General features: G+C 41.1%; 1 protein-coding gene across 1 annotated transcript in view; it reads right to left on the reverse strand.

Annotated features, from left to right (window-relative positions):
* LOC126336038 (voltage-dependent T-type calcium channel subunit alpha-1G-like) overlaps window positions 1-26,455 on the reverse strand; it is a 741,513-nt gene that overhangs the window by 465,611 nt on the left and 249,447 nt on the right. The window contains exon 5 of the mRNA XM_049999518.1: window positions 7,198-7,483. Within this exon, the coding sequence (XP_049855475.1) occupies window positions 7,198-7,483 (286 nt within the window). The remainder of the gene's footprint in view (window positions 1-7,197; window positions 7,484-26,455) is intronic.

The raw sequence follows: 26,455 nt of genomic DNA on the forward strand, positions 1-26,455 counted from the left end.
AACTCAGCCTGCATCCGTTCAGTGAATGTATAAAAAATTAAAATAAAATAAAATAAAATACCTAATTATTTCAAAGCGAAATCTCCAAAATTTAATTTCACGTGCTTCTTAAATAATTAGCCTTCTGATTGGTTTGGCACAGCCCGTCGCGTATTCCTCTTCAGGCCCACTATTCATCTAAGAGTAGCGCTTGGCTCCTATGTGTTCAGTTCCTTGTTGGATATGTTCTAGTCTCTGGTGTGCCCAACAGTTTTTGCCCTCTGTGACCCCCTCTAGTACCATGGACGTTATTCTCTGAGGTCCTATCATCCTGCCCCTCTTATTGTCTCTGTGTTTCATGTTCCCCTCTCAGCTGATTCAGGAGAGAACGTCCTCATTCTTCATCTCATCAACCCATCCGATTTTCAGCATCATTCTCTAACGTTATTATTAAAATAGACACTGTTTCTCTGAGGAAAAATCTCGGTATTAAAGTTTATACATAACTGAAAGCGTTAACGAATTGAAAGTCTCTGATCCGTAATTTGTCCCGATTGTACCACAAGAAACGCCGTCAGATAATACTTCATATTATTTAATTTAAAAACAAGTAATATATCTATATAGGAAATACTTTACAGAATACAAAAATGATTTATATTGCAAAGACCAGGTGCTTAGCTACGAGTAGTTTAAATGAGCTTAATCTCGTTGGAATGTTGAAGACTTGATTTGAGACATAACAAAGGAAAGTTGCAATGCGAAAGGGTACTCCCACCTTTACGTAAGATCAGAGAAAATTATTTAATTAATGTCACAAAGACAATTCCATCTATAATTATTTTCAAGATATTCGTAGCAGCATATTGTAGATGGAGGTGAAGTAAATATATATTGATCATACAGTGTAGGCTTTTACGGCCGGTACTGACTTCACTTAAAACTTCCGGGCTGACAGACCGTGGTCGATGCATAAAAATTACTCCTAACACTTCATATCCGACTGCGGGAGACATTCAGAAGTAAAGCAGCGAACTGCAATCATAACTTGAGGGAGCGCTAATACATAGGCACTGTAGAGTGCGCGACAGCCCATCACATGATGTCAGTTGCGAGATTGTCTCTGTTAATGCCAACATTCTAGATTGAATCGAATGACGATCGATTACTTTCAGTTGATAATGTTGGCATTACCAGTTATAACCTCGTAGCCGACGTCATGTGATGGACTGTGGTGCCCTTTGCGCTGCCTATATTGAGCGCTCTCTCGAGTTATGTTTGCAGTTCGCCGCCTAACCTCTGAAGGTATCTCCCGCAGTCGCAGATGAAACGTTAAGGGAAATTTTTATGCATCGACCACGTCTTGTCAGTCTGGAAGTTTTATATTAAGTAGAACTGTATCATTTTATCATTATGAAAGAACAAAAATTAGGTTATTGATTGAAAATTTTGAGTAGATCGCACAATATTGAATGCTGGTCAGACCGTATCACATATCACCATATAACAGCACATCTACAGTCTTCTTTTTTATTGTAATCATTGGCAGTAATTTATCTGGATTTGCAAATTGTGGCAATCGATGCAGTTCTTAAATTACCTTTCTTTTGTCCTAACGATATCTTGCTGAGACGTATCTGCAATCTTCCTCATCTAGTTTAGGTAAAACTTCTGTAGGGTGAATAAGATTATTATTACCCAGGTACGTCGGCGGAGCGTCACATTGTATACTAAACATTACGTGTATTACTAATTGTACTAATTACAGTGGTATTTATTATTTGTCTACTAAACATTACGTGTATTACTAATTGTACTAATTACAGTGGTATTTATTATTTGTCTACTGTAATATAAGAATTGAGAAAATTGTGTAGCGAAAAAGTACTATTACATTTTGAATGGGGTCTTCGTGGTGTTCTACCGCAGTTTTCTAACACGAGACGTGGGTAACACCAACGCTTTAAACCTTTGCAGTGATATGAAGCCTTGAAAATTCAACTACTAATGGTACATTGCCTTGGATGAAGAAATATGAAAGCAGGCAGATCAAACTGGAGTTCGTTGCATGATCTGGTAATGAAAGACGAAGTTTAATGGTGTGGGATTGGTACTACTTGGAAAACGGTAAAAAGTCATGTTGAAATGGACGATCTAAACATGCTACAACTTGTTAAGTGAAAGCTGGATAGCATTTTTAAAGCATAATAAGACAAGATCTTATTTAGTTACTATTACATTGTTAAAAGAACATCAGCTTTCTTACTGCTTTTTGTGTTTGAAAAGAACAATAAATGTGCTCCAATACAATCTTATAATGAGGCTGTAGTTAGACAAGACGTGAATTTCCTAATCTGAGCTATAATTACAATAAGTTTAACAATGTACACACGTCACTGTGATGATTTAACTGACGAAATCTTGAGGTGGCAAACAAGACTTTACTCGTTCATATGTAGTTCAGATTCACCAAAGAGAGCCATAAATTCCAGTAACATTTTCTTAAATACTTTAGCAAAAGAAATGATCCTGTTTACTGTTACTTGAAGAAGGATTTGTGTAGAAACTTCGAAATGATTTTGTCTTGTAGCAGTACATAGAGGGTAGGCTAAATTTTGTAACGACGAGAGCTGACATAAAGGTAGAAAACTAATGTTTGTTTCATAATCTTGGGATTTGTTAAAACGTTCCAATAACCAAATAACTGAAGCATAAAATAAATAATTGCCCAAACTACGCCACTATCAAGCAGTCGTTCTGCCAGAACCACTTTTACCAATTTAGAGATCATCATTAACCATGAATTTCAATGCCACCATATAAAAGGAAAGACAAAACTTTATTCTTGCAATAGAAAATAATAAAATAATGATGTGTGAAAAGTGTTCGGTACCTGGTAGTTAATCTATTTTATGTATCGAGTTGTATGCTAAAAACAAAAGTGTTCCACTGTTCAATTCCATTACAAGGCGCCTGACAAACTGCCAGTCATATTTAATTTTCCCTCCCTATATATGATCGTATCAGTAAATAAAACAAGATAAACGTGTTCATATAAAAATAAATGGACATACATGACAAAAGACCGCAAATGAACAACTTATTTGCACTTGATTTCATTTTGAATAACAGTGAATAAAGCGGATCGCTGATCTGTAGCGGCCTAGAAGTTAAGCTTAGCTCACAAATTTTTAATATGACCTAAGTAAGTGAAGAATTTACGAAATAACTCTTATCTGGAGTTAATTATTTAGAGTAAATCAATTTACTCTTCAACAGAACAGAACTTACACAAAAAATCGCTTTCATTAGCAGGTTTGAACTGACCGTGGCCCAAAAGACTAAATTTGTAACTTCCAAGGTTAGTCTAATTCCCAAGAACCTAATACACGACACACGCGGTCGTTGCTGAAACACTTCAACGCTATCATTTCCAATGTTTATCTGTCTAAAGCTTGAATTACATACTTTCATCCAGTACTGTAGCGCCACAACTCACAAACGCAAGGACTAGCACAGCTCAACTTTAACAGTTCCAGCTCTAAATCAATTTGATCCCGGTGGTCAGTTCCTAAAGGACACTTGTTAGTACTGTTATTATTAAATCATTTAGCCCTTAAAGAACTTTTAGAAGCAATACCGTAGTCAGCTTTACGCTTCTTGTTTTTATCTTGACAAAACTTCATCATCCTGGCAGCATGCGTCTGCTGACGTTCTAGTGTCCATGCGTCTTTGAGTTCCAGAGTTCTCGCTGTTAGTTATTTGGGTGCGAACTTAATGAGAGTCGATCTTCTGTCTGTTAGTGGTCAGTGTGGTTGCTAGTGCTTGACAGCGACTTCCCTGCTATGATTCTGGGTGTCAGCTAGCCATTTCAGTTTGATTTTTGAGTTATACTTGTGATGCCGAAGACGTTTTTGAGTAAACTTACGCCATCCATTTGTGCTACATGTCCACAAAAATTCTGTCATTTTTCGTACAACCAGACTAAATAATTCTATCCCGAAATACAAATATCTTGAACTTTTCTGCATCCACATATTGTTTGCATTTTGGGTCCAAATCTTTTCCGCGGTATGAGTATAGTTCATGTATGTACAAGTGGAAAAATGTATGTAGAAAAGTTATTTTCAATGTAATACTGTAGCCCTAAAAAAGACATATATATTTTGTATTTTTGAATAAAATTACACTAATTATTATTACTCCTTATAATAATCACTAGCATTAATTTTGAATTTAATCGTAATGAAATCAAAACACCGATTTGTAAATGATAAATACACAAAGATAATTTTTTTTGTATTGTTTAGTAGTGTCTTTGTACAGCTTTTTTAAGTGATCTTTGTCCGGTTTCAGTGGGTCTGAATAGTCGAATAATTTCTCTTCGGCTGCACATACCAGTTGACCATATTGTATTGTGTCGATTGAATGTAAGAAATATTGACTAAGTTGATGGTAAAGCGAATTAAATTCCTGTGACCTTTCATTCAAATCTTAACATAGCAACATTGTGAATCGAAAAATGTCTTTCATGATGCAGGAATCATTATAGTCGACAACTAACTGTGATAACTATACAAAGAATCTGTTACGGGCATCGATGAGAAGTTTAGTGATAAACTCAACCATAAATACTATAAATGTAAAGATAAAGTTCTGAATATGAACTTCTTTTTTGCTTTTTAAAGTACTGAAAATCATTCACAGCGAACAAGTGAGATATGGCAAACATTTCCTTGTGTTTAAACATTGTTGTTATTAAAAGAAGTTATGTTAGAACCTTAAGATGGACAGGCAAACTTACAGTATCTGAAACTGGAGTGGATGATGTAAAGTGGGTTGCCTGTCTTAAGGTGCATGAAATGTTTTCTGGGCCATTTTCACTTTGCCCACCATGTGTGATTTTTTATACCTAGCTATAAGAAAGTAATCTGAGGTGACAAAAGTCATGGGATAGCGATATGCATATGTACAGATGGCGGTAGTATTGTGTACACTGCATTGGCGGAGCTACCATTTGTACTCAGGTCATTTACGTGAAAATGTTTCCGACGTGATTATAACCGCACGACGGGAAAAATAGACTTTGAACGCGTAATGAGAGTTGAAACTAGAAGCATGTGGCATTCCATTTCGGAAATCGTTAGGAAATTCAGTATTCCGAGATTCACAGTGTCGCGGTGTCCCGAGAATACCAAAGCTCTGGCATTGTCTCACCACGGACAACGCAATGGCCGACGACATTTCCGTAGAGTTGTCAGTGTTAACAGACAAGTAATACTGCGTGAAATAACGGTAGAAATCATTGTGGGACGTACGGCGAACGTATTCGTTAGGACAGTGTGGCGAAATTTGACTATTTCAGCAGATTACCGACGAGAGAGCCTTTGCTAACTAAACGACATGGCCTGCAGCCTAGACGACTGGAAAAACATGAACTGTTCAGATGAGTCTCGATTTCAGTTGGTAAGAGCTGATGGTAGCGTTCGAGTGTGGCGGAGACCCCACGATGGCAGTCCTGTGTTGTCAAGAAGACACTCTGCAACCCGATATCGGCTCCATAGTGCTGTAGGCTGTTTTAACATGGTCCAACTAAACCGATCATTGTCTGGAAATGGTTATGTTCGGCAACTTGGCTATCATTTGCAGCCTTGAATGGACTTCGTGTTGGCAAACGACGTCACATCAGTGGGCCACATCTGTTCGCGATTGGTTTAAGAACATACCGGACAACTCGAGCGAATGCCATCCAGATTGCCCGACATGAATCGCATCGAACATTTATGGGACGTAATCGAGAGGTCAGCTTGTGCACAAAATCCTGCACCGGCAACACTTTCGCAGTTACGGACGGCTAGAGAGGCGTCGTGGCTCAGGGGGCTTCTAACAACACCGATTCAAAGGAAGGCATTGGTACTTGTTCGAGACGTCACGTCAGTTAGGCACGGCGAACGCCAGGTCTGTTGCAGGGATACTCATAATGGTGGTGTCTTCCTCTCTGACACAGGAAAGTGTGAAACTATTGGCGGTAGTTGACCAACACACATTGTTCTGAGAGATTTCTGCAATCAATTAATTGTGCAATTCATTGCACTTCTTAACAAATAGTGTACTCCTGAACTTAAATTTCCACCTGTTTTAAGGACTGACATACAAAAACAACTTCATGGTCCAGCAGCAACAGAATTCGTGCTTCTTTACCTTATTTGTAAATCTGAGGAAGTTACGTTTGTACGGGGCTTTCAAGAAACTGTGAACATATTGGTGTTCTTCTTTAGGTATCTTGGTTGACTATGGGATGAGGAGCACTGAATGTTAATGAAATACCTTGCGATTGTACACGTTGGGGGGAGGGGGTGGGGGACAGAACAAGAGGCAAAAGAGAGATACTTGTTTTATCAAATAAAATTTTTATCTTATAAACTTTCTCCTTTCAGTTGCAAGAGGGGAATGTTTATCTTCCCTAATGTGCGTGTTTAAAAAAGTTTAAGCTCAGCAGTATTTTCGGTGTATGAAGCTATTTTGTTTCCTGTTTAGAATTCCTTTCATTGAAAACGACTGTAATCTAATGACTGGGAACAGTTGGACATCTACACATGTAAATTAGTTCACATTTCCAGTGACGATGTCAAACTAAAATAAACAAATAAATAGAATAAACGAGTTCATTGTAAGGGGGTTGGGGTAAGTTTCGATAACAAAATGGATCAATTAAATATAGTAACTTGAATGCAAAATTTCCGATGCTTGCAATGGAGCAAAGTATCTTCTCATATTGATCTACGTTTGTTTCGACAGGATTCAGTAATACAGATCTATGATCTTCATTTGTAGTTTTACGATAGTAAGAAAATCTTTCATCCAAATAAAACTGCAGAATCCAAAACAATACCAAACATTTTGTCCAAAAATAAGAGATTTATAGTGATACGCCAAGGCGTGATACGCCAAGGCGTTTCTAGCTGCAACAGACCTGGCGTTCGCCGTGCCTAGCTGACGTGACGTCACCAAGCGCCGAGGCCTTCCTTTGAGTCGGTGTTGCTTCTAACGACTAGTTGAGTCTATGCCACGTCGAGATTCTACACTACGACGCACAAAAAAGGCCTGACACTATATTATGAGATATCCCGTGACTTTTGTTGTCACCTCAGAGTAAATAATGTACAGCGTCAACAGAAAACGAAGTTTGCAGTGTCCGCCACGTTGTTATGTACTTACGAGGAAGATGGCGACCCAGGCGAGGCCGATGTTGTCGAAGGAGATGGTGCCCTGGAAGGGGTTGTAGGGCGAGGGCAGGCACTCGGTGTAGTACTGGTTCCAGTTGACGCAGGAGGCGTTGGTGGGCTCGTTGGGGCTGTTGGGCAGCGCCGTCGCGTTGCAGACGAGTCCGGAGTCGAGCACGAGCGGCGGCAGGTCCCGGCAGAGGTGCATGCCCGAGTCCTTGGGCGTCGAGCAGATGTAGTCGCGCTCCTGGTCCACGCTGTGGTAGTACTGCGCCACAGCCCTGCCGGCAGCCGCGCCCGAGCCGCTCAACTCACTCGTCCCCAGCTCTACCGCACATCACGGCCGTACTTTCCTGCACGTCTGTGCGACGTGCCAGCTCTGGGGCCAGCCATGCCAACTACCAACTGCCTCTTTTGTTTCAGTATACGATTGCACAGTAGCTACAATAGACACAGCAAAAAAATACAGTCCAATTCCGCGATGATGTTACAAACTTTCGGGGTAATGGAGGAGCGTACATGTATCAATCTAAAGTAAGGGACCGTGGTCTGGAAGCGACTGAGTCGATGCTTATAAGCGAAACTCGTTCTGACACATCTGACAGTCGAATACATTACAGATACTGTTGTTGCTGAGACTGTAGGGTAGGCTATTTTCGCAGGTACTAGTACAGCGCTCATAGCATGTAAGGTATGCGTTTTAGAGCCCATGTCTACTGGATTTTTTTTCTTGATTTGGTCCATTTGTCACAGTATCGAAGATGAGCCGGCCGGTGTGGCCGAGCGGTTCTAGGCACTTCATTCCGGAACCGCGCTGTTGCTACGGTCGCAAGTCCGAATCCTGCCTCGGGCACGGATGTGTGTGATGTCCTTAGGTTACTTAGGTTTAAGTAGTTCTAAGTTCTAGGGAACTGATGACCTCAGCCGTAAAGTCCCATAGTGCTCAGAGCCATTTTTCAAAGATGAACAAGAGATCATAGCTCGTAAGGTATGCATTTTGGTGCCCATGTTTACTAAACATTTTTTTCTTGTGCTGGTCCATACTACCACCTCTTAGAAGTTGCCTACCCTACAAGCTTAAGAATAATAACATCACTACATATATTACACTGTCAGAGGTATCACAACGATTCTCGCTTACAATTGTCGATACTTCGTTTCCAGACCAGCAGAGTCCCTTAGCTCAGACTGATACATTTATCACTCTCCATCATTCTTGAAAGATTGTAGCATCACACCACGTAGTCCTCCTGTACAGAGAATATGTTCAGTTTTCAAGTCTACTATCGCATGGGACAAGAGTCGATACTTCTTTGCGCAGAATGATGCTCTTGTCTTTTTAGTTTCCCTCCAAGCAGCTTCTTTTACTGTTTTTTGTTTATTATTGATCTGCTATCGCTGTCTCTTCCTGTACTGTCATACTGTGATCGGTATGACATACCACCGTAAATATACCCCGTCAGTACAAAACGTTGCTACTCTAATAAAAATTGAGGAACATTAAAATGGCGGTATTAATGCCACATAGTCTCCCTCGCCTCGAATAAAACGGTCAGAACATTCTTACGATATGAAACTGCCAGGAAAGTCCTACTTTGGGATGTTGTACAACTCGTGCAGCACACTGGCTTGAATGTCGGATATGTCGTCAACGCGTTGATATTTCATGTGAATTTCTCCACTTTGTCGTATGGTTACCAGTGATGATTTTCTCCGGAAAGAAAACTGTGCGCGCTTTGCCTTTCAATCAAGTGGCAGCAATCGTCCATGCATAGTTGTTTACGTTCGGGGATCAGTGTGTGCGTATCAAACTTTATACACATTTTTCTCTCCTTCTGAACATGGAGTATGTCTTGAACATTGACAACTCAAGTGGTGATCCCACCCAGGTCTTCTTGAAACCATTCTAGAATATTCCGACGTTTATATAATGACAGACGTGTCTAAATCACTAAGGCATTGTTTTAAGCGTTTGACAAAGGCCCAAGTGCCAAAATTTGCAATTGCGTATTGAAAAAATGAAAAACTACAGCCAACAGCCTACCATTGTGTTATGGTCGACGTCACGACCGCATTCGACATCCTGCAAAGGATCGTTGGACGCACGAACGTTACAAAAGATTGCGTGGAGTTGGATCATCTCTTACTGGAGACCACTGGGAATGAAGAGATCCTAGGTCCACAGCTGGTACGATTTTTTTACTGCCTTAAACTGTTGACTTTTTTATCTTTGTACCACTGAACAGTTTCAGCTTAGGCCATTTACAGGTACTCTGATACTTTCGTCAGCTCTTTGATTGTAAAATATCCGCAATGGCAAATACTGCGAATTTAGCCGTAAGCGATGTAACGATATTGTAAAAACATATCCAGTTAAAAGAAAATAGCGTAAGGCGAAAATATGAAAAAGAAATAAAAATCAACAGTTGCAGGCAACAACGAATCATTTTAAAAATAGAGAACTGTCATGGAAGGCACACTCATTTCGGGTTTTCTGAAGTTCTGTGTTCAATCACGTGCACGAAAGTGAAAGTGATGTAGATGCAGTACAATCATGTTGCAAACTCAAAACGTCCCATTTCTTCCGTAATTGTGGTGAAGTGGCATAGTGATCAGAATTTATTGAGCTTGGGAAATAATAAATGTGTTCCATAATTACATGACGTTGTTCTATTTAGCTGCTGGCACAAAGCCTTTGAATCTCTAAAAATTTATTCAAGACCGTCGAATTAAAAATTAGCACATATGGTCCCATGTTCTGACACTAATGCCGAATAGTGGTGCAATCTTCAACTTTGTCACGGCAGTTATTACCAGTAAAAGCTTGGAGATACAATACGTTTTGCTGTGTCTATTGAATAAGTACTGCAGTTGTATTCTGAAACACCAGTATTACTTAATTACTTATATCTGAGCTGGTAATAGACTTTTAACACAGGATTAACTTGTAAATATAGCAACCAGTCATGGTAAATAACTGTTATTAATGTCGTTACTGGTTCTGAGTTTCATAGCTCATAATCAGAAACAATGCATTTTTGCTCATGTATACGATTACGTAGGATGTAAATATTTTGGGAGGTGATACTAGAAACTATTTCGAATAAAACGTTCCATGTAACATACGTCCGATTTTCATTGGATACTGCTATGCAATCGTTACTTAGTAACCCAAACAAATATTCACAGAAGGCTTTAACCAGAAGCATGTGAGTAAGTTCAAAATTGATTTTCGTAACTTTCACTTCCAGCGTCAAGAAGCTTTCGATTTCTCTTGAAAACTGAGATCTTGACGTTGTCTTATGAGAGCAGCGCTATTCAATTCGTGTCTTAGTTTTTTTTCTCTTCATACTACGCCTTTCAACCTTTCCCATGGGTAAGAATATCAAACCGTGAAGGCAGCGCCCTACGTGTCAAGAAACGTGAACATTTCTGCCGACACATCCTCGAGCGAATATTAGATTTCGGTGATGTGTCACCTGACAACTAGAATGTGCAGAGGTCCCGTCATGCTGAAAGAATATACCTCTCCTTGTAGCCAAAGGAATCTCTTCCAATAACGCTGGAAGCCCGTTTTCAAGAATGTCGAGCTAACGGGGCCACGCAAGGCGGTGCAGAAACACAACGCGTCCAGCGAACTCCGACATTTGTCTGCAGGGGAACAGCGAGCGTTGTAAATTAAAACTGAAGAGCAGCTGAATAGGAGTACCACACAATTGCTGTTTTGATCACTAAACGTGAAGCCACCAGCTGATAAATCACCGACTTTATTTGACGCATTTCGGGTAGAACCCATCGTCAGACTGTCATGAACATCTTGGTGATTAGATATACAAAGACAATATATAACAAACAAAGCTGTCGTGGCAGATTGCTACGGATAATTAAGTCATTGGGTTACCAGCTGGTGGTTTGTTATTTAGTGACCAAACCAACAATTTTGCAGTACTATTGATTTGCAATATGTTGCATTCTTCTTGCGTGACTTGATGTCACTATTAGAGTTGTATAGCAGCCAAAAGTTGCATGTAGATCTTTACTTAATTTTACCTTTTTCACTCGACCAGCACGAGCATCTTCAATACTGTGGAAATGCAATGTGTTACCCCAACATACAGTAAGATCAATTCTCAGATTTAATTAGAACTGGATAACAAACATACTAAAAAATACTAGCACGAATTCTTTACACACGAGTGGAGAAACTGCTAGAAGCCGACCTGGATGAAGATCAGTTTGGATTCTGTAGAAATGATGGAACACGCGAGGCAATACCGACCCTACGACTCATTGCGGAAGATAAATTAAGGAAAGCCAAACTTATGTTTCTAGCATTTGCAGACTTAGAGAAAGCTTTTGACAATATTGAACAGAATACTCTCTTTCAAATTCTGAAGGTGGCCTGGGTCAAATACGGGTAGCGAAAGACTGTTTACAGAAAGCAGATGGCAGTTATGAGTCGAGGGACATGGAAGGGAAGCAGTGATTGGGAAGGGAGTGAATCAAGGTTGTAGTCTATCCCCGACGTCATTTAATCTGTATACTGAACGAGAAGTAAGGGAAACAAAAGAAAAGTTTGGAGTAGGAATTAAAATCCGCGGAGAAGAAATAAAAACTTTGAGGTTTACCAATGACTTTGCAATTCTGTCGGAGACAACAAAGGACCTACACCAGTTGAACGGAATGGATAGTGTCTTGTTGCGCGGGATTAGCCGAACGGGCGGCCGGTGTGGCCGTGCTGTTCCAGGCTCTTCAGTCTAAAACCGCGTGACCGCTACGGTCGCAGGTTCCAATCCTGCCTCGGGCATGGATGTGTGTGATGTCCTTAGGTTAGTTAGGTTTAAGTAGTTCTAAGTTCTAGGGGATTGATGACCACAGATGTTAAGTCCCATAGTGCTCAGAGCCATTTGAACAATTATGATCTGTTATATACCGGATGGTTCTGATTAAACTTACCCTATCTAACACTTTGCAACATGGAAACTAATTACCGTGCAAGTAGCAAACTTAGTAGCATTAATGTCCAGAGTATGGGGTGCGTCATAGCGCCACCGTCCAGTTCCAACTACGGCCACCAGGTGCCGTGATCAGTCATCGTGATTCATAGCCTCACACACCTGACCAGTTCCAGTGCACTTGTTGACGTGTCACCATGAGCTTGGACAAAAGGGGCAGGTGGAGCTCTATTATCAAAACAACAGTAATGCTGCAGTTGCCCTTCGAGAATAACGCTCGATGAAAGGATTACGGAAGGATCCTCTTTCTCCGCTTGCTGTGCGGAGCACTACGAAGAAGTTCGAAGCAACTACAGAACTGGGCGTCGCTCCGGGAAGAGGCCGATGACCGGTTGTACCACAGGTGGTTGATGAAATCGCAGTTGCTACGGCAGACAACGCAACGCGCAATTCCCGATCGTCAGGCAGTGCGCGCGTTGTGTCACAACAGTTTAACATCCCGTGGTCCACTGTACGGAAGGTGCTTCGAGCCGTTCTCAAATGGTATCCGTACAAGATCCATACCGTAGAGCAGCTTGCACCACAGGACGCACAATGGCGCATTGACTTGTCTCTCCACTTTCTCGCAAGGATTGTATTTGACGAGGGTTGACCCTGGACCACCCTATGAACAGACGAAGCCCAGTTTTCTCTCACGGGTGATGTGAACACACAAAATTGCCAAGTGTGGGGATTTTCACCTCCACTCACTATTCATGAAGTTCCCCTGTATGGCGAACGCGTCACCGTATGGTGTGGCTTCAGGGCTACGCTGGACAGGTTGGCGCTCAAGGACCAAAGACGAGCAGTCTGACTGGCAGGCGCTACTGCGATATGCTTCGCCAGCATATCATACCCGCCCCACAGGAAAGAGATGCATTGGACTCAATAGTTTTAATGCAAGATGGGGGCAGCACAATCGCTCGTGAAGTTCACCTGCTTCTCACAAACAAATTTGCAGACGATCAAATTATTAGCCGATCGTTTCCAAATGCGTGGCCGGCACGATCACCTTATCTCATTCCCTGTTATTTCTGATTGTGGGGCTATTTGAAGGACAGGGTTTATCAGGGGAAGATTCACGTATGTGCTGATCTGAAGCGCAGCATATCAAGAGAGGTAGCCACAATTACTTACGTACATACTTCGTTTTGCCTTGCAGAATGTAATACTGAGCTTACAAACTCTTATGGACACTGATGGCCGCCATAGTGAGTCACTTTCGTAGCAGTACCGGTACCGGCATGTAATGGTATGATGTACCGTAGAAGCACATTAAAAGTGTTTCAGTTGAATTGATTCTGCATTCTTTCTCTCCCCCATATTCGTGACATTTATTCCACCAAGTTTGGTCCTCGTACGGTTGCTACTTTTCGTGTTAATACGTGTTAAATAGGGAAAGTTTAATTATAACCATCCAGTACATGACACACGTGTATCAACCCCTGTAAAAGCGACAATTATAATTTTAATTTGTAACTGTACTATGTATTTAAAATTATTTTAATAACCAGATATGTTTTTTAGACTTATCTTTGCGAACGCCCTAGAAAGCGGCGGATGTTTGCCCTAGTTTAGTGATGGTAGCGTTTTTTTTTATGGCATTATTTTACATTAAGCTTAATGAGGCAGTTTCAACTAAAGCGAGTATTGCTAGGACTTTGACTCGCTCAACAAGAACTTATATGTCTTGCTGTTTAATCTTAGAATTTACCTGACCGGAGAGTTTACGTTAACTGTACACAACTAACTTCCTCCGTCTCAAATGTTCAAATGTGTGTGAATTTCTAAGGGACCAAACTGGTTAGGTCATCCGTCCCTAGACTTACACACTACTTTAACTTAAACTAACTTGTGCTAAGAATAACACACACACCCATGCCCGAGAGAGGAATCGAACCTCCGGCGGGAAAGGCAGCGCAGTCCGTTGCATGACACCTCAAACCACGCGGCCACTCCTCGCGGCGGGGGAAGTTTGAATCAAATACAGTTGATGTTCCTGACACCTATGAGGTCTCACCTTTCTGCATGGTAATGATTCAAGCTGAAACAATGAATTGAAGTATGTAGCAATGCCAGTTTTCGAACCCAGGTCTCCTGCTTGCTAGGCAGATGCGCTGCCCTTTCCACCACTCCAATAGCACTATACATATCCTGATATTTGTTACGCGTGGCTACGGCTGCGTAATGTAAGTATTCACATTGTAAGTTGATTCTATGACTTTACCTTATTGTGTAGTGGTGTAACACATTGCATTTCAACAGTTCAGAAGATACTCGCATTGATCGAGTGCAACATGTAAAAATAAAGAAAAATTTACACGCAACTTGTGGCTGCTCAATGATTTTAACAACACGCCCAGTCAACTTTTTATCACACCACACGACACAATGTCAGGGACGCGCTCTTTAAAATACGTCTCCACGAAGACGTATGGGTTTTTTGTCGGGTCACTGACGTGAGTTAGATGTCTTACTGAAACGGCCACGAGTGATAGTGGCTTCATCAGTAAAGAGTATTAATGCGATTATTTAGCGATTTGTATTTAGTCAACAACACTCCAATCCTCTACTTTCGTGTCATTCTTGAAGGTACCGAATCCGCTGTAAATGGTAAGGGGAGAGCGTTCATGCGTAATGTAGATCATATTAATGCATGTTGCGCATCAATACGTAAAGAAATTCTGCGTATGGTAATGGAAGGACTGCGTTCAGCCATGTGAATAGTGTATTCTACTTCATCCACACTCTGTTCATTTGACTTTCAGATGAATTGGACTGCTGGGCACTGCGCCAGTTTCAGGCAGTTTAGTTAAAGATCAGAGACTCTCGAATCTGGGACTGTGCGGTTAGGAAGTAGTCTAACGTATTCTCTAGGAGCAGCAGCAGCGTTTCTGTTACAAAACCCACACACAAATAGCATATCAGCATATTTATCATTTGTAAATAAGTGCGGATTGCTTAAACGCTACCGTGGAATTGACCAGCATGTCACAATCGTAGATGAAAAATTTGATTATGTTAACTCAAGCACAACATCACAAATTGAATTTCAAACCAAAAATAACAGTTGATAAACAAACCGATAGCAGCCTGCTCAAACAACGTACGAGACTGCAGCCGAGTGACTTCGTCGACAACCGCCGTTATTTAGAGAAGAGCACATCCCGCAATTTTCTAGGGATAACTGCAGTAGTTAAGCGCTATGTAACTGAATTTAAAATCTCGGCTTCAGAGAAACTCAGGGATGATAAAACACACACACACACACACACACACACACACACACACACACACACACACACACACTGTAGAACTATCGCCTTGACAAGGCAAAGGTGACCGATGTCAGAAAATTTCTGACTCTGAGAATTTGTCAGCTGAGTTAGCCCATATCGAAGTCGGAATGGTTACAGTGACAGACAGATTGGACGTGCGTTGTGCTACCGATCACCTGTGCTTCGGGTGAGTCATGGTAGCACCAAAGTCTATGGCCTTTTTACTTTGGCGTTGGGTATTTTACGGAAGTATGATGTGAAGTGTATTTTGCTATTACCATCTAAGATCAGGGTCCTTTTATGCTCCGTGAAGAATGATTTTCGTTTGTGTAAGCCGGGTGTCCACAGCATTCCTTGAAGTTCTGGCATATCATATATTGACCAGACTATCATGACTGTGAAGGATCCGTGTATTGAACATTAGAGTGACACACGCTTACAACAGCCGAGCAAATCCGACATTACAGAACATTGTCTCGATACCGGTATCCTTGGAATAAAACAACACAGAGATTTTGACACACCCTTCTATCTGTTGGGATAATGTTATTAAGAAAGCAGTTCAAATTAAATTAGAAAGTAACATTATAAATAGAGATGGTGGTGGATTTTTGTTTAAATTCATCGTGGAATCCTGCTCTCACCATTGTAAAGAATAAAAAAAAAACTCAAGAACAAGGGGACAGAGTTTATACTATCTCACCCGTTGGTTATTAATTTCACTATCGATAACTTCTGACATCTTTGGTTTATGATGGGGCTAGTGTTCACAGTATGAGTGTTTGTGCGTATGTGTAAGTGTTTTATATTTTCGGAGTTTCTCTGAAACCCGAGGTTTTAAATTCCCTTACACAGCGCTTATTTGCTACACACTCCCGTCAAAATATCGGCGGTTGTCAACGGTGTCATCCTGCTGCATTCCCGTAAGTTATTTGAACATTGTATGCGCCGGTAGAAACTCAGCCTTCACAACAGAAACTTTTATAGCAACACACGAATTTAAAATTTATCTTTGAAACCAGTCAGACCTCTGTAACCAGCCGTACCTTTGTAACCAACAAAAATTGGATATATGTTATGTGGAATGTTTTATTCGAATTAGTCTACACTACCACATCCTAAAATATTTATTATTATTCCTGAAACACTCCCTGTATATGTTCGAGGACGCTACGTTTATCATAGGCCAATTATAAAATATTTAGTTCGTTATTGCGGCAAATAATTATATAGGAGGTGAAAATACATTTTCTTAATAGTAAAAATGGATTCTGTGTCTGGCGCGAGGTATTTTGCGACATTTTTCTATATGTTTCATAGTGCTAAATTAAAACATATCGTAACCATAGGGCACATTAATTATGTCAACTCTGTTTATGTCAAGTGTTTCATTGATACCAGTCAGCATGTGTGACATTTAATGGAAACTGAAGATGTCATACGTCTCCCTTTGAAAGTCGTAACACATTTTGAAGACTAGTCAGTTAAACATTAATGAACAGCATCTGCATTTATGTGTAAGAACAAGAATACACGCAATTTATTGATGAGCTTCGTCCCTCGAAACCAGTAATGGCATAGTCAACGTTCATTAAAGCTAATGATTTAAGTATTTATTTATGAATCTTTTATTTACTGCAGTCATAAACTCTTCTATAATATAAATTATAAATGAAATGAAACTTTTACAGTAATTGTAACGGTGTTCAAAGTGCTATGTGTTTTACACAATATTACATGCATAATAACAGAATTACTCTATATTTTATCATCACTGCTTACATTGGATGAATTGTTAAAGTATTTTCCATATACATATGGATCTAGTCTTTGATGAAAACTATTTTATAAGAAAGTGTCAACATGTGTAGCTATGGCTGTTAAACAGAATGAGAAAAAAATAGGTATCCACTCATGAAAATATTATGTTGTATTTAATATTAGTTGATTAAGTGTTTCTTCAGATGGATTTTATTGTAGAAAATAAGCCTTGTCTATACAGACCTCGGTTAACATTTCGAAAGTTTACCAGGTTTCCAAAAGTAGGCGTCTGATTACGAAAATAGAAGATATTTATTTTGTCCATTTTACTTTAATTAAATTTCTTATACAGAATATACTTCTAAATCTTATTTCTCCTTTCTTGTGTTATTTACGGCACTTCACGTGTTTCGTTGTGTTCTGTACCTGGCATTACATCAATTTAAATTAATCAGTCATTTATGTTGCTCTTTGTATCTCTAACAATAGAATGGGTGAAATGAAAAACTTGACAGTGGTGTAGTTAACTCGGTGGATGTTTTCGGGAGTCACTGCGAAAATCACATGTCTTGGAAATGCAACTGTAACGAGTACATTAGGTTTCCTTTTACACATTCATGTGCTACGTCTCATAGAAGCAATGAACTTAAATCCTTATTGGAACACGGCAGCCAGGTCGCTTATAACTGTGTTTCCTTTGCAATAACTGAAGATATTTTTTACCGCAATCTTTAATTTCAGGCACTAGTTATTCTGAACAGAGCGCTTCGCCCAGAGGGTCTTAGGGAAGAACAGACAGCAGCACTTTCAAGAAGACCGGTCACTTTCATTATTCCCTGACAATCCGTTGCTCCGTGAATCACAAAACATCTGCGGGTGAATGTGATCAATGTACTTAACGCTTTTTCGGAAACGTGACACATGTAATATTGCGGAAGAGGAACCTATCAGGAACAATTAGCAAGTTAATCAGCTGGTGGCATTTCGATCGGATATGTAAATGTCTTATTTCTTTCAGGTAGTCTGCAATAGTTGGTCGGCTATCGCCGTCTGCCCTACGTAGGCTGGCCCTTTTCGAACAGTAAATTTAAGTGTAGACACACAGTCATTTCATGTGCTCATGTTGCTGCAGTGAAGATGTGTTTATCAGACTCCTCCTAGCAATGAGCAATTTTTGGAGGTATTTATGAATATTGTGTATTTCATATGATTGTGTATGTAGATGCGGCAAAGTCATTACTACAAACAGGGTAACAAAAGGAGAAAGGGTTCGAGAAAAAGGTAGATCTTTGCGGTGATTTTGTCCATTGTGGCATTTGCATGAGGTACGACTGTTAAGCGGAGATATGATTGTGAGCTATTAGTATACACACTAATACATAGCTACTTACTTAATGCTTGTATAAATATTTTTGCACCTGAAGGACTTTCCATAAGTAAAAAAAAATGTACCGTGGTACAAGTAAAAAATATACACACTCTGCTACATATTTCCATCTGCTGCTCAGCATGTCGCTTCGAGTCCCCTGGTGGTTGTGAAACTTAAATTTGCCCCCTCTTCATGCCATGAGAGTACCTCTGATTCAACTACTCTGTGACAACATGTTGTCAGATCTGCCGAAGAAGGGAATGCCTTCAAGTTCATTGCACTGTCAGTGCAACTCCAATTCTTACAGGTATGTTCCAATATGCGAACATTATTTTTACGTCAGGCGTGCTGGTTGATTCTGCCCGCTACGACTTCCTTTTCTGTCCGAAACTCTTTACCTTAGAGTTTTCACTAAAAATCCTGAATTTTTTTGAAAAAAATATTTCAATCAGTGTCTCACCCTACTATTTTTTTACTCTAATTTTTCTTATAGTACCTGGAAGTTATTTCCTGGTTTCTTAACACGTGGCTTAGAATCCTGCGCCGTCTTCTTGTTAGCCATTTCGTCTTGTTCATTTCGACACAGATTCTGCGTAGAATCCCCTCCTTTTATCAGTGCACTTTATTTTCAGCATCCTTTTATAGCACTACACACAGACGCTTAGAATATGTTCTTGTCCTGGTTTTCCTGAAGTGGATAATTAACTTTCATATAAAACTGTGCTCAAAGCGTACATTGCCATAAATTTCGTCCCCAAAGTAAGGCATATGTCTGATACTAGTAGACTTTCGTCTAGCGAGGAATGCCTTCTTTGACTGTGTTAGTCTACTTCGTACCTTCTCCTTGCTTCGCTCTTGCGTTCATTTGCTCTCAAGGTAAAAGAATCTCTCACTTCGTCTGCGTCGTAGTTACTCTTGATTCACATTCGGAGCTCATTAGACTGTTCATTATATTAAGTATGGCCTGTAATGTGTCCTCACTTTCACCGTGGGTGATAATGTCATTGGTGAGTCTTATCATTGGTATCATTCAACCCTGAATTTTAATCCCACTTCTGAATGTTTCTCCTTTACTTTTAAAAGAAGTATGGTAATGCAGATACTCTACAACAATTATACGGGGTGATCCACCTGCCCGTACCCATGTCGTTGTATGCAAACCGCAGTTTTATAACTCCCTCAGAAACCACTCGCGAGATTTTCATAGCCTCTCGCTCTCTACGTGCGAACTATTAGTCCCACAGAAGAGCAACGAGAAAGACCTTTTTGTCGGGGATTTAATGTAGTCGAATTTTGTACTGCGGTACGTTCCCCCTAGAGGCCGTAGTTCTCAAGTTATTAAAAAAAAAAGGACAAAAGTGACCTCCAAATCCACCACCACTCCTACAGTCAGTCCGTAGCGGTCAGTAATTCTAGTATGTTGTTCATAGAACTTTCTCCTACCGCTGTTCAAAAATTTACGACTGCACGAATTATTTCCCACTTTCTACCTTTTTTGGTGTTCATTCACTGGCCTTGTTGCACCACCAGCTTAGTCGAGCACTTAGAAACTATAAAACTGACGTTTGTGAAAATTTTACTTAACAATTTTGTAAATTTTAACAGCATAAAATAATAAATTACATTGTTGTATTCTTCAGAGCTTCTGACTACGAAACTAGTGTGGTTCTAAGGATTAAGATTGGATCGAATCGTCATCGTAATTGGTTTCAACTTAATGTTTACAAATGTCATTTATATTCCATTATCCTCGCGGGCATGTTTAAATTAGTTATGTTAACGGAATAGCCGATTATGCTGGTGGCGTAATAAGTTCGGTCAAAAGAGATAAAAAAAGATCGAATATCGGGAATAGTTCGTGTAGTCAAAAATGGATGTACAACTGCAGGAGGGAGTGCCACGAGTGACATACCATAAATCATGACTGGTGGGGATGATTGTGTGGGTGGAGGTACGTTTGAAGGTCATTTTTGTACATTTTTCTTCAACACGATTGAAATCTCGTTGCGCACCTATGAGCATCTGAAACGAGTTTGAACTCTTGGAGAGTTTCGTCTACATTCTCATTTTATTACGATGGCTGTGACATGGAGATACCTTAATTTTTACTATCCATGCCCCAAAAATATTTGTGTTTATATTCTATGCGGATACAGTATCTTTACAGTGATGAACCGAAACATTGTGATCACCTGCTTGACAGCGTGTTGATCCACACTTGGAATGCAGTGCGATCGCGATTCTGCATGGGACGGATGTGTTAAGTCCTTGCTAGGTTTACGGGAACATGTGGCACCAGATGACTACATAAAGGTCACGCCATTCCCAATAGGTATGGTCAAGTTGTTTGTGGATGCCGAACTGGGGCTCGACAACGTCCCCGATGTGTTTCATCGCGTTTGATCAGACGACTTTGATAGCCAAGACTTCAATATGAGTTCACTATCAAGCTTCTCAAACTACTGTAGCACGATTCTATCCTTGTGATGAGGACAGTTATCCTGTTAGAAGATTCCATCTCAGTCGGGAAGAGATCAACTATGAAGGGATGCAGGTGGTCTGCAATAATGTTTATAGCTGTCATGGTGAGTTCGAGTACTAACACAGTCCCAAGGAAGCCCAAGTGAAGGTTCCTCCCCTACTGTACACCTACCCCAAGCGTAATACTGCACCAATTGTCCGGTGTCCATGGCATGTTTCGAGCAGTCGTTCGCTTGGATGACAATGTATATGCACTGTTATTTTCTTAGATTCTTTTTCCACTCGCAAATGCTTCCTAGCAAAATCGAATGCTGCTAAGCCTCTGCAGGTCCTCTAGTTTGGGATTTTTCATTCGCGTTCAGCTGGCGAGTCATATTCGTGAAGATATATAGCTTGACTCTTCTCAGGACGCGTATTCTCAGACGTATTGCAGATCGCCTGTCTTGTGACGTCTGCCACTCGAGATTGTTCAGCATCTTTTTAACACAGATGCCCTTACCAAACGGCCCCTGGACTAAACCTGACGCTATTCTCTATCATCTTTGTTAATCCTCTCTGGTAAGAATCTCTGACTGCTATCAAGGATTGGTCGGCTAAGTGCTTTTGTAAGTTAATGAACTACATTGTTTTGGATTCTACCAATGAATGTCAGACTGAAACAATGCGCCACTCTTGTTGCCCAGTTGTTACACTAGACGACAAGTGTAAGTTAAATGAATGCACTCATATCGATTCCAGACAATGCTGTACGTCTCTGGTTTCGTAACCAAGGGACTTTCTGCTTGGTGTCTCGCTACGGAGCAAACTTACTGCTTGAAAGGATTTTAACAAAAAATGGTTCAAATGGCTCTGAGCACTATGGGACGTAACATCTGAGGTCAGCAGTCCCCTAGAACTTAGAACTACTTAAACCTAACTAAACTAAGGACATCAGACACACCCATGCTCGAGGCAGGATTCGAACCTGCTACCGTAGCGGTCGCGCGGTTCCAGACTGAAGCTCCTAGAACCGCTCGGCCACATCGGCCGGCAAACCGTGTTTCATTTTTTGTATTTAAAGTATTCGTATGATGATCATGTTTGCAGCTCATTCTGGATGATCGGTTGTTTACATTGTTTTAAAATGTTTGCCTGGTAAGTATTGTATTTGTTTCTGTGAGTAAAACGGGCACACATGTTCTCAGAACAAGCACCCGCATGATCTGACCTGTAATTTGTATCTGTTCCTGTATATCTCTAATGTGTACCCTTTTGAATATATGAGTGTGGGCTGAACCAAGCAACTGATGCGTAGGCCGAGCTCACGTCGGTAACCGTACCTTGGTTAGTGCATTAAATTTCAGCTCCCTTTTAACTATGCAGTGAATACGTCAATTAAAGTGTTTTTATTTTGCTTTGTAGTTATTTAATCGGTGTAAAATTGTTCGTATCTTGATAAATTTTGTTGTCTTAGTGACTTAAAAAGACAGACGGAGTTAAATATGCTTGGAAACTAAAAGATTTTTCCTTAAATTTTAATAGTGGTTATACTAACGCCTGTATTAAAAGTTTCTTGTAACTGCCTTTCGAAACCGCAAGCAAGTTTTTAAACGTTTTTGTATAGCGTGATTTTTAACGGCCTTACAACACTCGCTTGGGCTGCTGCCGAAGTTATCTTTACATCCCGGCTGAGAACTTCCTGATGAGTACCACTTCCAATATTATTCCTCATTAAAAATTTTAACAGCCATGATGACATTAAAATATTCTGTTGCGGATAGGGGGGAGGATGGTAGATGTACGACGGGAAGTAAAATGGAGACCCTCAAAACGTACTAAAATTCAGTCTCCTTTGTTCTGCAGATTGGTAGTGCAAGTAACAGTGCTTTAAAGAACGCCCAACCTATGGTAGAATACTGCACAAAAACGAAACGCTACCACAACACCAATTTAAAATTTTTGCCTCACTTGCGACACGCACCAATGAAGAACAGTTCATATGTTTTTTGAGCAGTAAAGGTACTAAACCTATTGAAATGGTGCAAGTCCACTACGGTGAGGCATGTTTATGACTGCTAAAATGTATTAGTGGAGTAGAAAGTTCAGATACGAGGTGATTTCTGTGGCAGTTGCTATTAGCCCTGGACAGGCATGTCCTGTTGTGACACCGGAGTCCACTCCAGCAGCTGAAACCGTTGTGATGGACGACCACCTTCTGACGGTAGATCAATGGGAGCACATCAGAACATTACCTGTAGCTCAGCATATCACGTTACTCGTGACACGTTCAGATTTCGCAAACTGTCTGAAAAATGGATTACACGGCATCTCGCTCCACCCGCTGACGTCTGTGAATAGCGACAGCTGTGCTTTGAAGCAGAAGGTGATGGTTTCCTTATGAGAATCATTACAGGATATGAAACCTGAGGACTACTGCCAACTGGAAACTTAGAGAGAAAGCATGGAATAGTGCCTTTCTTCATCACCAAAACCCAGTAATTATCGAACGCAGCCATCTGCAGGGAAGGTTGTGTTTGTTTTGGGATGAACGAAACCTTAACTTCGGACTCTCCACGCATAGGAGAAACACCACTCCCAGCCAGTCACATTCCGATTCGTTAAAAAATCATCTCCAGCCTTCAATCAGAACAAAATAACGATGACTTCTGACCGCAGGTGTCATTTTTCAATGCTTGACATGATACCGTCTGTGCAACCAATTGCAACCATCAAGACCTTAACTTTTAACTCTTTCACATCCACCACACCGACCAGATCCCACCCAAGTGATTACTAGACGTTTGAACCACTGAAAGAGGTGGAGGGAGAAAAGATTTTTCGTTCAGACGAAGAAGTACACAGGCAGTGCAGGAGTTGCTGTGCACTCGACCACGGGAATTTTTTCCATAGGAATTTGGTGGAAGTGTACCGAACTTGAGGGAGACTACGTTGAAAAATGATGTAATTGTGTTGAACTTTTTTTTCAACGAATCACATAAAATATTTAAGTTCAACACTTGACTCCCCATGTAATAGCTTCCAAACTGCGCTGGTTCATGTTCTACTCCAAAATTGGAGTTTTTCTTTTATTTTTTTAATAAAAAAGAATGCGAAATATTATGTTCGAAAAGTAAACGCATAGCACGCCCAATGTTGACGATGGTCTCTCCGTCATAGAGTTTGCAGACAGGTCCAGGCGTTAGGCCAGATTGCGCTCCTGCTGTCGATGTACTGTATACATGGTATCAGACGTTCCCTCTCCAGCTGCTGATGTTCGCTCCGGTACTACGATACGTGTCGCTGTCGGAGCCAATGGGCGCGGACAAGCAGTGCGTATCATTGACTCCCCGCCGATCGGCTGTACATGACGTCAGCAAACGGTGCAGTGCTGACTACAGTGGTTGGTCGTCTCTCTCTCTCTCTCTGTCTATTTATCTCTCTCCCTCCCAACCACCCTCGTCCAGCGCTGTGTCAGAATTATGCAGCCGACAGGCGGCTCATCAGCGCTCGCATCCTGTTCCCCCTCCGCCCAGCCATCTCATTTATATTCCCTGCGCCTGTTCACCATGTCTATGTTCCTTTCTTATTCTCTGCTTCTCTCGCTAACTTGTTCGCCCGTCTGTTTGCTGTAGTGTTACCTTGTGTGTTCATGTGTACTGTTTTGCATTTCGAGGTAGCATTTGAGCACTATAGTTGTTACATGAGGATATGATAGCTAAAATTCGTATAATTCGCCGTGTTTGCAATATTCACTACGTATGTCATGCCACATCACTTCTCCCATCCCGTTAGCGTCACCTCCAGACAAAACCAGTTTTAACCACAAAAAGAACGTACATAAAAAAGGTGACAGGCCTCTGAAAATCAGAGTTATAGACTTGAGCTAGAGTCGCCAACATTGTAAAACGAAAACCAAATAAACGTTTCTCAAAACTGGACACATGGTGCATCCGCAATCCATATTCACAACTTGTCTATTTTTTTCAGTTTGTGGATCAATGCGTCACCGGTTTTTATTTCCTAATCACTGGTTTCGAGCAATGTCTGTCATCTTCAGACCATATGCTGCAGTTGTACAGTGCCTATGATATGACGGCGACATAACACTTCCTTCGCGACGGGCTACTTTGTAAGTACAACATATGATATGAAGGTGGAGGACATTGCCAGAAACTGGTAATTCACTGTCATTTGTCAGTGTCATATGTCACATTACAGTTATTTGACTGTCATATGACAGCGACACGGATAATTCACTATCATATGGCAGTGAACGAATAGTTCCTTAAGAACAAGTTACTTTGTAACGACACTGAAGAGTCAAAGTGGCTGGTACACCTGCCTAACATTGTGTAGGGCACCGCGAGCACGCAGAAGTACTACAAAACGACGTGGCATGGACTCGACTAATGTCTGAAGTAGGGCTGGAGGGAACCGACACCGTGAATCCTGCCGGGCTATACAGAAATCCGTAAGAGTACGAGGGTGTGGAGATCTCCTCTGAGTAGCACATTGCAGTGTATCCCAGATATGGTCAATACTATTCTTGTATGGGGAGTCTGGGAGTCTGGTGGCAAGCGGAAATGTTTAAACTAAGAAGAGTGTTCCTGGAGTCCCTCTGTAGCAATTCCGGACGTGTGGGGTATCGCATTGTCCTTCTGGAACTACCAATGTTCGTCAGAATGCGCAGTGGACACGAATGGATGCAGGTGATCAGACAGCATGCTTACGTACATGTCACCTGACAGAGTCGTATCAGCGGTCCCATATCACTCCAACTGTACACGTGCACACCATTACAGAGCCTCCATCAACTTGAACAGTCCCCTGCTGACATGCAGGGTCCATGTATCCGTGAGGTTCTCTCCATACCCGTAAACGTCGATCCACTCGACAGAATTTGAAACGAGACTCTCCCTTCCAGGCAACATGTTTCCAGTCATCAGCAGTCCAACGTCGGTGCTGACGGGCCCAGGTAAGGCCTAAAGCTTTGTGTTGTGCATTCATCAAGGGTACGCGAGTGGGCCTTCGGCTCCGAAAGCCCGTATCAATGGCGTTTCGTTGAATAGTTCGCACGCTGACACCTGTTGATGGCCCAGCATTGAAATCTGCAGAAATTTGCGGAAGGGGGGCGCTTCTGTCACGTTGAACGATTGTCTTCCGTTTTTGGAGGATCTTTTTTTCAGCAGCAGCGATGTCGTAGATTTGATGTTTTCCCGGATTCCTGATATTCACTGTACACTAATGAAATGGTCGTGCGCAGTAATTGATCTAGCAACTGCTCCAGACGCTTGTTGTCTTATATATGGGTTGCCGACTGCAGCGCCGTATTCTGTCTGTTTACATATCTCTGTATTTGAATACGCATGCCTGTATCAGTTTCTTTGGTGC

This window comes from Schistocerca gregaria, chromosome 2 (assembly GCF_023897955.1).
Source record: "Schistocerca gregaria isolate iqSchGreg1 chromosome 2, iqSchGreg1.2, whole genome shotgun sequence".
Taxonomy (NCBI): domain Eukaryota; kingdom Metazoa; phylum Arthropoda; class Insecta; order Orthoptera; family Acrididae; genus Schistocerca; species Schistocerca gregaria.